Below are 18089 nucleotides of genomic sequence, written 5' to 3'. Positions count from 1 at the left end.
CAATGTAAAAAGCAGATTTATGACAAATATGCAAGCATGAAGTAACAATAAAATAAACAGAAATAAATAGTTTGTTGTAAACACAGCTGTTTAGTGATGATTGCCATGGACATGTTAATATGGCATGGAGGCTAGGGTTGTGACGGTCATGGAATTTTGAAGGATGGTTGTGTTCAGCCAAATGACCCACGGTCACCATTATAATCACTTGAATAGCAAAATAATGAAGCAAAAAAAGTATAATGTGTTGCTGCTGCAGGAAGGGGGGCATTGCCTAAGCAACCAAAGACTTGTTTGCTCCTCCATTTTACCCCTGAAACAGACTCAACAGCTCAAATGGTGGTGTGTGTGTGTGTGTGGGGGGGGGGGGGGGGGTCATGATGTTTTTCATCCAGAATCGTAGATTACACAATTATACGGTACTTGTGCACGCCCTAATGAAGGTTTGATGTTCTGAAGCTTCCTTTCACAGACTGATGCTGGACCTCATACCACTGGGTCGGATTCAAAAGTGTAGGGACAGAAAGCTGAATAAAAAAATAAATTAAAAAAGTTACCTTCATTCTCCTGGTTGTCCGGTGGTTCCAGCAGGTTAACAAACTCCACGTTGACATGGACCTCCACTCCCACGATGAGGGAGACCTTCAGCAGCATGAGCTGGAGCTGGCGAATACCTTCATGACAAACAGATTAGGTATATTTAAAGCTGCAGTGCAGTTTTATTTAAAAAGTGATTTTACTGATACAGTATTTGCCCATTATGAAAAAAGGCCTTTTTGTGTAGAGCAGTTTGAAAAAAACATCCTGTTCAGGTGGGAGGGAGTTTTTTGCCCAGATCATATCACATCAATCTGATCTGATCATTCTGACCATCATCATCACCATCATCTTATATTTGCATATGCATCCTCCTACTTTGAAGGCGTAAGAAGGGTAGGCTCTAGAGTCTAAATGATCCTATCCGCTGTTAGATTTGAAATGAGCTCACGAACGGATAGTAAAGCTCAACCCAAGTTTATTCACCAACTGGGTATCACAGCTGCCTCTGACAAAGCCTTACACATCTGGACAACCAATACATCCGTTGCTAGACAGGATTTAAGGGGAAGCCTGTTCTTTCTCACTTCATCTGACCTGACCTCAGCCCAAATTCCTCACTCCTCCCCATTGCACAGCTGTCCTACCTTATCTGTTGACTGAAACCAGACTGTGGCCCTTCTCTCCATAGGATACCTAATATCTAACAATAACATGTTCTGACAGAATGTAAACTTTCTGCATTACCCTCTCTCCCTTAGTAACATGAATAAGGATATTTCAAGTTTAGAAGTCAGTACCCATCACCGCCAATCAGGGCCTTATGTAAATTTGGATTACATTTGTATCGACAAGCACACACAATCAGACTGAGCATTTCAATGGCAAAATGAGGCTCAGGGAAATAAATGATACATTTTTTGGGTGTTATTTCCATGAAATAAACAGTGACTTGTTAGACATAGAGATCATAAAATAAAATAAAATACTGCATGGGGCTTTAACAACACATATCCATCAACACACAATCTCCAATAACCTGTGGCCTTGCTAGGCTTAGAGACATGGTTAGTGAAATGCCACATGACGGATTCCATTCAGAGGTATAGGTGGAGCTAGCTAGCAGCTGGTAAGTCTGTTTTCAACTTCATAAGTTAACGTGAGAAGCAGTGTTTATGACCCTGATAAAGGACACCAGAAGGTCACTATCTGGCAGCAGTGGTTTGAAAAACACACAGCATTTGCATTTATGGGCTCCTCCACTTTGCATGTTATCTAAGGCAAGGAAGTAGCAGGGAGATGTATAACTCTCTCACACAATCATCAGATCTCTCGGCAGAGCGACCTGGATGTACAGTACCAGTCAAATGTTTGGACACACCTACTCCAACAGTTTTTCTCTATATTTACTATGCTGTAGAATAAGAGGGACATCCAAACTATGAAATCATGTAGTAAAAAAAAAAAGTAAAAAAAAGTTGAACAAAATACATTTCATGTTTTAGATTCTTCAAAGTAGCCACCCTTTGCACACTCCTGGCATTCTCTCAAACAACTTCATGAGGTAGTCACCTGGAATGCATTTAAATTAACACGTGTGCCTTGTTAATTTGAGGAATTTCTTTCCTTCTTAATGTGTTTGAGCCAATCAGTTGTCTTGTGACAAGGTAGGGGTGGTATACAGAAGATTGCCCTATTTGTTAAAAGACCAAGTCCATGTTATGGCAAGAACAGCTCAAATAAGCAGAGAGAAATGACAGTCCATCAGTACTTTATGACATGAAGGTCAGTCAATGCGGAAAATTTCAAGAACTGTCGCAAAAACCATCAAGAGCTATAATGAAACTGGCTCTCATGACACCACCACAGGAAAGGAAGACCCCGAGTTAACTCTAAGGAACTTAACAACTGCAGCAGAGTTACCAACCTCAGAAATTGCAGCCCAAATAAATGCTTCACAGAGTTCAAGTAACAGACATCAACAACTGTTCAGAGGAGACTGCGTGAACCAGGCCTTCATGGTCAAATTGCTGCAAAGAAACCACTACAAAGAACACCAATAAGAAGACTTGCTTCAGCCAAGAAACATTAGACCGGTGGAAATCCAAATGTGAGATTTTTGATTCCAACCGCACGTCTTTGTGAGACGCAGAGTAGGTAAACGGATGATCTACGCATGTGTGGTTCCCACCGTGAAGCATGGAGGAGGTGGTGTGACGGTGCTTTGCTTGTGACACCGTCAGTGATTTATTTCGAATTCAAGGCACACTTAACCAGCATGGCTACCACAGCATTCTGCTGCGATACGCCATTCCATCTAGTTTACACTTTATAGGACTATCATTTGCTTTTCAACAGGACAATGACCCAACACACCTCCAGACTGTGTAAGGGCTATTTGACCAAGAAGGGGTGATGAGTGCTGCATCAGATGACCTGGCCTCCACAATCACCCGACCTCCATTCATTTTTAATTTGAAACACACACCTTTATTTAACTAGACAAGTCAGTTAAGAACAAATTATTCTTAACGATGACAGCCTACACCGGCCAAACCCAGACTATGCTGGGCCAATTGTGCGCCGCCCTATAGGACTCCCAATCACAGCCGGTTGTGATACAGCCTGGATTCAAACCAGGGTGTCTGTAGTGAAGCCTCTAGCATTGAGATGCAGTGCCTTAGACCACTGCGACACTAGGGATGGTTTGGGAAGAGTTGGACTGCAGAGTGAAGGAAAAGCAGCCAACAAGTGCTCAGCATACGTGGGAACTCCTTCAATACTGTTGAAAAAGCATTCCAGGTGAAGCTGATTGAGAGAATGCCAAGTGTGCAAAGCTGTCATCAAGGCAAAGCGTGGCTACTTTGAAAAATATATTTAGATTTGTTTAACACTTTATTGGTTACTACATGATTCCATATGTTTTATTTCATAGTTTTGATGTCTTCACTATTATTCTACAATGTAGAAAATAGTAAAAATAAAGAAAACCAATTGAATGAGTAGGTGTCGAAACCTTTTTTTGACTGGTACTGTATATTGAAAATCTAACTAAACAACATGGGAGTGACAGAGGGACAGATCATGTAACAATGTTACCATCTGAAAAATACCTTAGTCCGTTTTCCCCAGCAGAACACCAAAACAAGGAAGAATAATATTACTTAACATACTTCCCAATGAGATAAGAATGGCCTTACGAAAAGTATGAAACTTACTGATGTGGTCTATGGCTCCGGCACAAAATTTGCCATAGAACTTCTTGGCCCCGAGGCCCCTGAGGTCATGGATGGTGTAGGGCCACAGGTGGAGCACGTTGTTTCTGGAGAAGGTGTCCCTCTTCTCAATCACCACCACCTTGGCCCCCAGCAGAGCCAGCTCTATGGCTGTGCGCAGGCCACAGGGCCCTCCTCCAATGATCAAAGACTGGGCGGGGGGGGAAACTGTCATTAAAACACAACCAAGGTAAATTGCGCAAAGGTGAAATGAAGTGTGACTACAGAAAATGTGATCAGCTACATCGAAGGCGCTCACCTCTTCTATGTAAGTTATATTGTATTGCAACCTCTGTAAAGTTAAACAAACCATGCAACAGTATTCCAAACAATGGCTTTTGTCTGGCATTCATTTTAAAGTGAAAAAGAGTCTCAGCACCATTATGTTAACATGGAATTGCCCCTATGCTAAACATGCTAGAAAAAAAAGTGGATATAAAGATGGGCATAATTATATATATATATTTTTTAACAGTCTGCCTTCTTTGTTCCAATACATTGCAAAATCAGCAAATCTCACAACAGAATGTATTTTGGTAAGTTTCATACGTGAGGAGGTTTAATCATGCTTTGTTTAAAATGTTCCCATAGACGTGTGCAGCGTAGCGTTTCATTTCTCCACATTGTTCACAAGCATCTACCAGCTGGGTGTGTAGGGATATCACATCTCAAGACAGTGAAACACGATCAGAAAGAAACGCTCCGTTTCACCTGCATCACAACATTACCATGAAAGAGAGGTCATGTTATGAAGTTACTGTACAGCTAGTACTCTAACATACTGTAAACCATATACATAAATAGAACACAGTTATATGTGCTTCTGTTCTACGCTGTACGGAGGGACATACACTGTAGTACGGAGGGACATAACACATTTATCTACACTTCCATTTTACAGACTGTTACAAATCTACACAGGGGGATGGAAGATTTCCCTGTGGGCTATTTGAATAGTTAGGCCTTTCTTATTGGTATATTAACCAATTTACCACCTGTTGATAAATATCTCACCAGGCAGGCCAAAACTCCATCCAAGATGGTCTTTTCAAACAGCATGTTGAAAGGGCATCATATTTTTCACAATTTCATTGTATTATTCCAGCTATGAAATAATATATAAAAAACAGAAAAATAAAGTTTGACTGCACTGGGCCTTTAATACAAAGTAGCCTATGCCATCTGACGGTGACCACCTACATCTGACACAGGAAAGGTTAACAGTTTATTTGGAAAGTCCCAAGTAGATGGTTTGTAGATGTTTAGTACAGGGCTCGACTACCGCATTTGGGGCCCTGGGACACCTACCTCCGGGGCACCCAACCCTCGTATTCATATGCTATCTGGGGGGGGGGGGCCCGTTTGGTAAACCAGCCTTGGTTCAGTAGATGTTCAGTAACATTTAAACAAACTATCTACTAACCCTAACCTTTATTCTAAACCTAAGCGTAACCTTAGCAAGCATTTTCTTATCAACAGACACTTTGTTGATAGTATGACCATCTGAAGATCTTTAAGGGACTATCTAAATAAAATGTGACCCAGGAAAGTTATAAATCAAAACCAACCATCTATGAATCAGTCTTTATCCAGATATGGGATATTAACATGGACATGATCTATTCAATCCCAATGTGGGAGGTCTGCCCAATGGCAAATACAGGGTTTGTTCATTTAAAGGTTGTTCCTTATGTCTAGACGCTTTATTTCTTGTATCAAATCTAAATGACTTCCAACCTATGTACTACCTGCCACATAGATGTGAGTCTGACTTGTGCATTACTGTGATAGCTTGACTGACTTCTTACCCTGGTGCCCTCACAGGCTTTGGCTTTCTTGTACTCCTTGTGGCCGGCTCTCTTGTCCAGTTTGGTCCAGAGGGCCTTGGCCTTCCAGTTGGTGACCGTGGCTTTGAGGTTGCTGTAGAAGTTCCTGTAGTCCAGCGGGTCCAGATCCATCTGCCTGCATAGGATACTAAAGGCCTGCAGAGTGCCCTTACATGTGGACGCCTGGACAAAGTTCTCAAAGAGCTGCCCTGCCTGGGCGCTCCTCTCATCATCCTTTTCACCCATCTTCTGTTTTGGAGACTCGATCTGTCCGTCACTCCCTCGCTCTGTCTCCAGCTGCTCACAGGCTTAGTTAGACTAGGATCCGACTGCCATCTCAGCGGGTTCTGGAAAAGAAAATGGCATTGGATTTTATTACAGTATCACTCTGTACTCAGACTGTGGTACTACGGGCAAAAAGCATCAAGACATTTTCTCTGTGAAATGGTCTCCCAGTAATTAATAGCACTTAAAACATTAAAACTATTACTGAAATTACAAATTACTTTGCTTAACAAGTTCACAAATATTAATTAGCACACTGTAGCATGATGCGTTATTGCAAATGTTTAAAATGAAAATTATAATTATATAAAATTATAACTGTACGGAATGTTTGAGGCTCAACATTGACCCTACATGCACTCCTTGATATACAGTGCATTCGAAAAGTATTCAAACCCATTCCTTTTTTACATTACATCCTTAGTATAAAATAATTTCAATAATTTACTTTTCCTCATCAATCAACACAAGTTTTCTAACAGAAATACCTGATTTACATAAATATTCAGATCCTTTGCTATGAGACTCAAAATTGAGCTCAGGTGCATTCGGTTTCCATTGATCATCCTTGAGATGTTTCTACAACTTCATTGGGAGTCCACCTGTGGTAAATTCAATTGATTGGACATGATTTGGAAAGGCAAACACCTGTCTACATAAAGGTCCCATAGTTGACAGTGCATGTCAGAGCAAAAACCAAGCCATGAGGTCGAAGGAATTGTCCGCAGAGCTCCGAGACAGGATTGTGTCGAGGCACACATCTGGGGAAGGGTACCAAAACTTCTGCAACATTGAAGGTCCCCAAGATCACAGTGGCCTCCATCATTCTTAAATGGAAGAAGTTTGGAACCACCAAGATTCTTCCTAGAGCTGTCCGCCCGGACAAATTGAGCAATAGGGGGAGAAGGGCCTTGGTCAGGGAGATGACCAACAACCCGATGGTCACTGACAGAGCTCCAGAGTTTCTCTGTGGAGATGTGCAAACCTTCCAGAAGGACAACCCATCTATGCAGCACTCCACCAATCAGGCCTTTCTGGTAGAGTGTCCAGACGGAAGCCACTCCTCAGTAAGTCACATGACAGCCCGCTTGGAGTTTGCAAAATGCACCAAAAAGACTCAGACCATGAGAAACAAGATTCTCTGGTCTAATGAAACCAAGATTGAACTCTGGCCTGGATGCCAAGCGTCACGTCTGGAATAAACCTGGAACCATCCCTACGGTAAAGCATGATGGTGGCAGCATCATGCTGTTGGGATGTTTTCAGTGGCAGGGACTGGGAGACTAGTCAGGATCGAGGGAAAGATGAACAGAGCTAAGTACAGAGAGATCCTTGATGAAAACCTGCTCCAGAATGCTCAGGGCCTCAGACTGGGGTTCACCTTTCAACGACCCTAAGCACACAGCCAAGACAACACAAGTGGCATCGGGACAAGTCTCTGAACGTCCTTGAGTGGCCCAGCCAGAGCCTGGACTTGAACCTGATGGAATGTTTCTGGAGAGACCTGAAAATAGCTGTGCAGCAACACTCCACATCCAACCTGACAAAGCTAGAGAGGATCTGCAGAGAAGAATGGGAGAAACTCCTGAAATACAGGTGTGCTAAGCTTGTAGCATCATGCCCAAGAACACTCGAGGCTGTAATCGCTGCCAAAGGTGCTTCAACAAAGTACCGAGTACTTTGTTGAAGCACCTTATGTAAATGTGATATTTCCGGTTTGCAATACATTTGCAAAAAATTCTAAAAATCTGTTTTTGCTTTGTCAGTATGGGGTATTGTGTGTAGATTGATGAAGGGGAAAAAATTATTTAATCCAACCTAGAATAAGGCTGTAACGTAACAAGATGTGGTAAAAGGGAAGGTGTCTGAATTCTTTCCGAATGCATTATAAAGTTGTAAACCAAAATTTCCACTGAGCAGTTACAGAGAAACAGGAAAACTTGAAATAGTACGGCCTGTTTCAAGCATGAGGATGAATTTGCATAAATCCTCTAAAATACACCTAATTTGCATAGCTGGAGATATTCATCAGCTCATAATGACAGCTCTGAAACCATTAAAAAAGCCCAAGGATAAGACAAGGGATCTTTCCTCATTACAACACCCGTCCGTGTACCCTACACAATTTCCTGTCTGCAGCCTCTCCTATTACCTGTGTCAATAGTTTCACTAGACAGCCATTCAACTAGCCATCATTCAGTAGTTTATCCTCTGTGCGCATCTCCATAGTTAAAGGACCACCAATTTCAAGCAGCATATTGTAAAGGATGTGGTCAGAATGTATCTAAGGAAACCAAATATATTTTTCAATGACCTTGTATAATACATTCTCTCAACAATGACTTCTCTACCCTTCATGGCAATTGGAATGTAAACCTGGATGTGTCGAAGGAACTTGACAAATTCCCAATACCATCAAAGCACTATAGTAGTGGCAACTCTTCTCCAGAGAGGAGAGAGAAAGCATTTTCCATGAGGCCCGAAACAGGAGCTCCTTCAATAGTGGAAAGGCTATGTGCAGAATGCAACCTGAACAAGTGAGAAGTCTGGCTGCAGTGGCTGAGGCCTGCCAGTCCACAGTAGCTCCCCTCTGCTTCTAGTGGACCAGAAGGGGTGTCATCTCTCATACGTAATCACATTCGGCAGATAGCAACAACATCTAATCTAACACCGAGTCTCTAGCATTGAAAGACAGCTGCTCTAGCATATTGAAAAACACACAGTAACTCACACACTTCCAGGGACTCAGTGTGCAATGGAAGTGTTCACGGCCTAATCTATATATAACCGATTGTAGCACTGTGCATTGTGGGAATTTGCACAAAGTGCCTAGCATGATATCGCACCCACAATCTGCCTCTATTTACAGAAACAGTTTTAAATTGAGTACAGGAAAAACAAGACATTTTTCTATTTCCACTGAAGTCCCTGCATTTCTAATTAGACATGCACTCAGGGGAAATATAGCTGCGTCCCTCTGTCATTCATATAGTCTAACCACTGTCCAAAGGATTTCACATTACTGGAACAAAGACACTATTCTATTTCAATAACTGTCCTGTGTGGCATGTGAACATGTCAACGTGTAGCACAATGTCCAGCTCATGTTCAATGCAAAAACAACCACGACATAACAGAGGTCCATTGACTCTTGAGAGAACATAGCTTATCCAGAGAGAGCTTCGTCTTGAGAGACCTTAGTGGACAAAGATTAGAAAGCACCGTTGATCAAAATAATCAGATTCCAGAAATAAGCCCGGTCTAGTCTATCAACAGGGAGCAGAAAAACCACTAGCCTCCACAGAGACTCATGGGCAGTGGTGTGATGGAGCAGAGACTCCAGGACCCAGCAGGGTTATATGTGCTGCCAAGTCTAGGACAAGTTTCCTTGGAAAGACACAGGTCACAATTTCTTAGCATTTCACCAAGCCTTGACTGGAGCTCTTTGACGACAGGTCTACGGAGTAAGAATGGTGGACCATTCTTGATACAAACGGCAAACTGTTGAGCGTGAAAACCACAGCAGCATTGCAGTTCTTGACACAAACCTGTGCACCTGGCACTTACCACCACACACCGTTCAAAGGCACTTACATTTTTTGTCTTGCTCATTCACACTGAATGGCACACATACACAATCAATGTCTCAAGGCTTAAGACCTCTTAAACCAGTCTCCTCCCCTTCATCTACACTGATTGAAGTGGATTTAACAAGTGACATCAATAAGGGATAGTAGCTTCACCTGGTCACTCAATGTCATGGAAAGAGCAGGTGTTCTTAATGTTTTGTACACTCAGTGTAGGTTACATGGACATTGCCTTAGGTAGGGGATAGAGTATACACATCCAGGTAACCAAGGAGTACAATGCGCAGACAAGACATGGGTATCAGTTACAACAGGGAGGGCTTCATTTCTGTAACAGCCAGGACTACCGAAAGTCAAATATTATGACCTAAAAATCTTTACTGTAAGACATTCCCTCAAACTCGTTTAAAAAATAATAAAAAATTAGTTTAATTGGAGACAAAGCAAAATGAGTTTGCTGTAGTACCACATAGGGAGTACCACAGAGGGTTAATGTCAAGAACAGAACAGTGCTGTCTGTCCAGCAGGCACAGTACGAAGCTGGCCAGACAGACTGTGTGCCAGCAACACCTTTGAAAAACGTGGCTCACTGGCTCAGAGCACCAATTAAAGAGATTCACAAAGACTTCTCTTCATACCACAACAGCCTGTGTAAACAGATCTTTGTAGAGTACAGGCAATGAGAATATCATAATATCAGACACAGTCTGGAGCATAGCACATTGCTTTTCTGAGGGAAGATCCAATGGTCTCACACTAGGCGTTAAGGTTTTAGGCGTGTCAGAGTGGTGGTGTGGTGAATGGGAATTTAAAGCGGTTGGCTGGTGACATGCAGGTTTAAATATGATGCTGATTATCTCCAGCACGCTCCGTTTCCTCTGAGGCAGGAAACATCCACTGTAGGAATGTCAGAGAAATATGGACCTGATTCAGGACAGACGGGACTGTTTGTTCGAGGTGAAAGAGAAGGAACACAAACAGAGAAGGCCTAAGGCCATTATGAAATATAATCCCATTATGAAATATAATCCTATTATTCAGGCCAGTTGTGATCCTTTCGTCCAATCAGAAAAGGACATAACCTAACTTGACCAAAAAAAATAGCATTGCAGTCAGAAATGAAATCGAATTAATAATATTCTAACTTAGATTCATCATGAAAATAATACAGAACAATCCATTGAAGATCATGGTCTGACTCAGTCACAGTCCTCTTAATTGATTAGCATTTACCAGATTAAGCAGTTAACTTTATCAGAGAAAACTTCCTGCTTGACATGGCCCCCCGTCTGTCTGCCCAATGGACAGTTTCAAACGTTAGCCTTAAATGACCTGGGAATGTACAGTCTTGTTTGGACACACCTACTCATTCAAGAGTTTTCTTTATTTTTACTATTTTCTACATTGTAGAATAATAGTGAAAACATCAAAACTATGAAGTAACACATATGGAATCATGTAGTAACCAACAACAACAAAAAGTGTTGCATCAAAATATATTTTAGATACTTCAAAGTAGCCACCCTCTGCCTTGTTGGCAGCTTAGCACACTCCGTACAAAGCTCTCCCTCACCCTCCATTTGACAAATCTGACCATAACTCTATCCTCCGGATTCCTGCTTACTCGCTCAATACGGAAGTGGTCAGATGACGCAGATGCTAAGCTGTAGGACTGTTTTACTAGCACAGACTGGAATATGTTCCGGGATTCTTCCGATGGCATTGAGGAGTACACTACATCAGTCACTGGCTTCATCAATAAGTGCATCGATGACGATGTCCCCACAGTGACCGTACGTACATTGCCTGTAATCCATGGCTTCTGGTTGGGCTATATCAGCACTGAACTAAAGGGTAGAGCTGCCGCTTTCAAAGAGCGGGACTCTTACCCGGACAATTATAGGAAATCCCGCTATGCCTTCCAACGATCCATCAAACAGGCAAAGCATCAATACAGGACTAAGATTGAATCCTACTACACCGGTTCCGATGCTCGTCGGATGTGGCAGGGATGGTAAACTATTATGGACTACAAAGGGAAGCACAGCTGTGAGCTACACAGTGACACGATGAGCTAAATTACTTCTATGTCCGCTTCGAGGCAAGCAACACTGAAGCATGCATGAGAGCACCAGCTGTTTCCGGATGACTGTGTGAGTAAGGGCCGAAAGGTATACCAGGACGTGTTCTCTGAGCAGACCAACTGGCAAGTGTCTTCACTGACATTTTCAACCTGTCCCTAAACGAGTCTGTAATACCAACATGTTTCAAGCAGACCACCATAGTCCTTGTGCCCAAGAACACCAAGGTAACCTGTCTAAATGACTACAGACCCGTAGCACTCACGCTTGTAGTCAAGTGCTTTGAACGGCTGGTCATGGCTCACATCAATAGCATTATCCCAGAAACCCTAGACCCACTTCAATTTGCATACCGCCCCAACAGATCCACAGATGATGCAATCTCCATTGCACTCCACACTGCTCTTTCCCACCTGGACAAAAGGAACACCTAAGTGAGAATGCTATTCATTGACTACAGCTCAGCGTTCAACACTACAGCACCCTCAAAGCCCATCACTAAGCTAAGGACCCTGGGACTAACCACCTACCTCTGCAACTGGATCCTGGACTTCCTGACGGGCCACCCCCAGGTGGTAAGGGTAGGTAACAACACACTGATCCTCAACACAGGGACCGCTCAGGATTGTGTACTCAGTCCCCCCTGTACTCCCTGTTCACCCACGACTGCATGACTCCAACACCATCTTTAAGTTTGCCGATGACACAACAGCGGTAGGCCTGATGACCGACAATGACGAGACAGCCTATAGGGAGGAGGTCAGACACCTGGCAGTGTGGTGCCAGGATAACAACCTCTCCCTCAATGTGATCAAGACAATGGAGATGATTGTGGACGACAAGAAAAGGAGGGCCGAGCACAACCCCATTCTCATCGATGGGGCTGTAGTGAAGCAGGTTGAGAGCTTCAAGTTCCTTGGTGTCCACATCACCAACAAACTATCATGGTCCAAACACCAAGACAGTCGTGAAGAGGGCACGACAACGCCTTTTTCCCCCTCAGGAGACTGAAAAGATTTGGCATTGGTCCTCAGATCCTCAAAAAGCTCTACAGCTGCACCATCGAGAGCATCCTGACTGGTTGCATCACTGCCTGGTATGGCAACTGCTCGGCCTTCGACTGCAAGGCACTACAGAGGGTAGTGCGTACGGCCCTGTACATCACTGGGGCCAAGCTTCTGCCATCCAGGACCTCTATGGCAAGCGGTGACAGAGCAAAGCCCTAAAAATGTCCAAAGACTCCAGCCGCCCTAGTCATAGACTGTTCTCTCCGCTGCCACATGGCAACGGTACTGGAGCGCCAAATCTAGGTCCAAAAGGCTTCTTAGCTTCTACCCACCAAACCACAAGACTCCTGAACATCTAATAAAATGGCAACCCAGGCTATTTGCATTGACCCCCCCCCCCCCTCACATTTTTACACTGCTGCTACTCTGTTTATTGTCTATGCATAGTCACTTTAACTCTGCCTACATATTACCTCAAATACCTGGACTAACCTGTGCCCCCGCACGTTGACTCTGTACCGGTACCCCCTGTATATAGCATCGTTACTGTTATTTTATTGTTGCTCTGATTATTTTTCTTTTGTATTTGTTTACTTAGTACATACTTTAACACATTTTTTCTTAAAACTAGATTGTTGGTTAAGGTCTTGTAAGTAAGCACTTCACCTGTTGTATTTGGCACATGTGACAAATAACATCTGATTTGATTTGTCATTTCAGTTTATGTTACAAAACAAGCAAGTATAGTATAGAGAATCATTGTACCATCTAAATCACTGAAATATATTGTCAATAACCAAAGACATTGTATTTTCAGCTGGTGTACAAAACTGAAAGTAAAAGATGCAAAAACAAAAAACTTAAAAACGGGAAGCATAGAAAAGCGCACATAGCACAGATCTACCGCTTCTTATACTTGCTTTCAATGAGACTGATAGCTCTATAACTCACATTGTAATGTGAGTTTGGTCAGGTCGCCCAAAAAGTTACATACTGCAGCTTTAAATGGATCACAACATTTTATTTGCAACTTTGGGTAGAAAACCAATAGCTTTTGCTCATGATGAAAATGGTGTGGTCATCCTCACAAGTCAAGCTAGTTCTCCATGAAAGCAATTCAGTGTGTCCTCTTTTTAGCAACCTAACGCTTTACCATTTACCATTAAACCCAACCCAATACCAATGCCAATCACTATACTGTGTGTGTTTGGGACTTACCATTGAAAACCATTAGAGACCATGATATTGAAGCCATTAGAACTGCTGTATCCTAATGGTTTGCTTGTTCACCAGGAATGGTCTAACTAATCCAGATATTTTTTAAGGGAATAAACCACACAGAGGGGCTATTTCCTGGACACATATTTAGCCAACAGAAGGATGTACTGAATTTCTTTCATGGAGGACTGGCTATAGGGGCGGCAGGTAGCCTAGCGATTAATAGGGTTGGACCAGTAACAGAATGGTTACTGGTCCGAATCCTCAAGTTGGCATGGTAAAAAAAAAAAAAGTCTGCTGTTCTACCCTTGAGCAAGGCAGTTAACCCCCAACAACTGCTCCCTGGGTGCTGATGACGTTGATGTCGATTAAGAAAGCCCCACGCACCTCTCCGACTCCTCTCTGAGAACAACCATCTCTGCAGCACTCCAACAATCAGGCATTTATGGTAGTGGCCAGACGGAAGCTACTCCTCAGTAAAAGGCACATGACAGCCCACGTGGAGTTTGAGTCTTTAGGGGCCTTTTGGCAGACACGATTCTCTGGTCTGATGAAATCAAGATTCTTTGTCCTGAATGCCAAGCGTCATGTCTGGAGGAAACCTGACACCATCCCTACGGTGAAGCGGGGTGGTGGCAGCATCATGCTTTGGGGATGTTTTTTAGCGGCAGGTACTTGGAGACTTGTCAGGATCGAGGGAAAGATGAACGGAGCAAAGTACAGAGAAATCCTTGATGAAAACCTACTTCAGAGCACTCAGGACCTCAGACTGGGGCAAAAGTTCACCTTCAAAACAGGACAACGACTACACACAGCCAAGACAACACAGGAGTTGCTTCAGGACAAGTTTCTGAATGTCCTTGAGTGGCTCAGCCAGAGCCCGGACTTGAACAACTCTGGAGAGACCTGAAAATAGCTGTGCAGCAATGCTCCCCATCCAACCTGACAGAGCTTGAAAGCATCTGCATAGAATGGGAGAAACTCCCCAAATACAGGTGTGCCAAGCTTGTAGCATCATACCCAAGAAGACTCAAGGCTGTAATCACTGCCAAAGGTGCATCAACAAAGTACTGAGTAAAGAGTCTGAATACTTATGAAAAACTGAAATATCACATTTCTAAACATTTCTAAAAAACAGTTTGATTTGTCATTATGGGGTATTGAGTGTAGATTATTTTATTTAACTAGGCAAGTCAGTTAAGAACAAATTTTATTCTACCCCGGCCAAACCCTCCCCTAACCTGGACGACACTCGTCCAATTGTGTGCCGCCCTATGGGACTCCTGATTACGGCCAGTTGTGATACAGCCCGGGATCAAACCAGGGCCTGAAGTGACGCCTTAGACCGCTGCGCCACTCAGGAGCATTTATAAAACAATTGAATCCATTTTAGAATAAGGCTGTAACGTGACAAAATGTGAATACAGAATACACTGTATGTGCATTATGTGGTGCTTTGCGACATACAATGTCCAAAAGTTACCTAGTAAAACACACAAGCAATCACATTAATAATACTGTAAAAGGAAAACGTCTGTCTCCCGCTCACATGCTTCTTTCTGTATGAATATTTTGGTCTCAGTCAACATTCCCAGAATGTATATTGGCCTCTGACAGAAACCCATCCGGTTCAACAGTGACACTGACACCACTAGCTCCTGGTGTATTTTTGTCTTGCCTCAGGGCTGATATGCAGGCACAGCCCTTATAAGACACTTATAAAAGTGACAGGAAGTAGTGAGACCTTGTGTAACTGTTTTTTTCCCCCTCCCCTGCATGGGCAAGAAGGGAGAGATTATTCTGGAAAGCTCACATGAAAAAAGGTAGAAGATTAACATCTCTGCTCTAACAATGGGAATAAGGCCCTTATAGAAAAAAAATCCTTTGGCCATTGAGAGGGCTCAGGATTAAAGTCAAATTGGCAGGAACTACTGTACATTCAGTAAGAGCCACGTTTTATAAATGGTTATGCTCCCAGGAAATCTTCACCTGGAATACAGTCAAATCATTTGAGATGTTTTGGTTCCAACCGCCGTGTCTTTGTGAGACGCAGAGTAGGTGAACGGATGATCGCTGCATGTGTAGTTCCCACCGTGAAGCATGGAGGATGGTGTGGGGGTGCTTCGCTGGTGACACTGTTGGTGATTTATTTAGAAATCGAGGCACACTTAAACAGCATGGCTACCACAGCATTCTGCAGCGATACGCCATCCCATCTGATTTGCGCTTAGTGGGACTATCATTTGTATTTCAAAAGGACAATGACCCAACACACCTTCAGGCTGTGTAAGTTCTATTTGACCAAGAAGGAGAGTGATGGAGTGCTGCATCAGATGACCTGGCCTCCACAATCACCCGACCTCAACCCAATTGAGATGGTTAGGGATGAGTTGGACCGAAGAGTGAAGTAAAAGCAGCCAACAAGCGCTCAGCATATGTGGGAGGAAACACCGTTCAACTGTCGACTGGGGTCAGCCTGCAGGCACCCGGCACGCCATAAAGAGTCACTAGGGCCCGATGAGCCAATTAAAGCCCCCATGGCCTAACCCAGACAACGCTGGGCCAATTGTGCGCTGTCCTATGGGACTCCCGGCCACGGCAAGTTGTGGCTTAACTCTTAAACTTAGCCACCTAGCTAACGTTAGCCACCTAGCTAGAATTCATAACATATCCTGTTTGGCAAATTCTTAACATATAATAGGAATTGTAATTCGTAATGTGATGGACATCCACAAATTAATACATGCCATATGAAACATAAAATAATATGCTAAATGGAGTGTCTGAAATGTATATACAGAATAATAAACAAGTCTCTGAGACCATGTTGTCAAGACAGCCTTGGTTACAGCTTATCTATGTTGAAGAAGTTACTCAGAGCAAATTGATGACTGTAGGCTATTTCAATAGTTTAGTGTCTCAAATAATCAGACATACACCATAGAAAACACTTGATTTTGCAATAACAGTGCAGGGCCCCAGTATGCACACATCACCTGTTGTAAAATATGGAGCATGATCTTTTTAAACTAGGACTGCAGTGGTGGAAAAAGTACTCAATTGTCATACTTGAGTTAAAGTAATGATGCCATAATAGAAAATGACTTAAGTAAAAGTGAGTCACCCAGTAAAATACTACTTGAGTAAAAGTCTAAAGGCATCTGGTTTTAAATGTAGTTAAGTACAGTGGTGGAATAAGTACTAAATTGTCATACTTGAGTAAAAGTAAAAAGTAAAAGCTTTACATCAAACTTCTTATATTAAGCAAACCAGACGGCACGATTCTTTTGTTTATTATTATTCTTTTTTTTACGGACAGACAGACAGAGGCACACTCCAACACTCATAAATAATTTACAAACCCCCGTATTTGTGTTTATGGAGTCCGTCAGATCAGAGGCAGTAGGGATGACAATGTGTTATATTGATAAATGCGTGAATTGGACCATATTGCTGTCCTGCCTGAACATTTGAAATGTAACGAGTACTTTTGGGTGTCAGGAAAAATGTATGGGAGTAAAAAGTACACAATTTCTTTAGTAAAAGTAAAAGTTGTCAAAAATATAAAGTACAGATACCGCAAAAAACTATTTCAGTGAAAAGACTTTGCATTACTACTTAAGTACTTTACACCACTGGGACTGTGTAACCAAACACTATTTATTCAGTATTCAGAATCCGATAGCATCTCCCAATAAATGTATAAATATTTCAGTTGCACGAGTTGAACAGAAATAATACGAGCTAAACTTGAATAGAACACACAGGCAATGTATGTTTAAAGTGTTAAAAGCTCACCTGAATAGTTAGTCGGTCAGTCGTACACTCACGCTCAAATGAGAAACAGACTGTCATTCACTTACATCTGTGTGTCAACTGAAACGAACTTCAAAATGACAGCTGTCCTAATCAAAACGCCTTGTTTTATCCAGAATAAACAACGTTTCCACCGAGCAATAAACTTCAAGGTATCCAACTTCTACCTAAGTCAGTTGACTATTGAAAATGTTATGAAGTTGTAGCCGACAAACCGGAGCCGGATAAAGCCTGACGAAGTCTTTAGAGGAGGTGCTACGGAGTAATGACGTCCAATGAGAAGCTGAGCGATAACCTTGGAGCGTAAATTTGCTGCCAAACGAATCATCCGATAAACTGTGAGCAACTTTCTCCCTGTAAGTAGACCTCTAAAACCATTTTGGAACCTAATGCATTTGAGAATAAATGGAGGAATAGTTAATGCATTATGTTGTCTAACATAAAGAAGTTGCACAAT

At 42.6% G+C, this 18089-nt stretch overlaps 1 protein-coding gene across 6 annotated transcripts in view; it reads right to left on the bottom strand.

Moving 5' to 3' along the window:
- Window positions 1–17856, bottom strand: part of LOC129866776 (F-actin-monooxygenase mical2b-like) — a 79703-nt gene extending 61847 nt beyond the window's left edge. For all 6 annotated transcript variants that reach the window (XM_055939649.1, XM_055939650.1, XM_055939651.1 and 3 more), the window contains exons 1-4: window positions 17615–17856; window positions 5621–5985; window positions 3756–3963; window positions 558–674 (exon numbers count right to left, since the gene is read on the bottom strand). In XM_055939649.1, the coding sequence (XP_055795624.1) occupies window positions 558–674; window positions 3756–3963; window positions 5621–5884 (589 nt within the window). In that variant the 5' untranslated portion in view covers window positions 5885–5985; window positions 17615–17856. The remainder of the gene's footprint in view (window positions 1–557; window positions 675–3755; window positions 3964–5620; window positions 5986–17614) is intronic.
- Window positions 17857–18089: the final 233 nt, after the last annotated feature.

This window comes from Salvelinus fontinalis, chromosome 12 (assembly GCF_029448725.1).
Source record: "Salvelinus fontinalis isolate EN_2023a chromosome 12, ASM2944872v1, whole genome shotgun sequence".
NCBI classification, from domain to species: Eukaryota; Metazoa; Chordata; class Actinopteri; order Salmoniformes; family Salmonidae; genus Salvelinus; species Salvelinus fontinalis.
The sequence above is the reverse complement of the archived record's forward strand: the minus strand, read 5'-3'. Positions and strand labels throughout refer to the sequence as shown.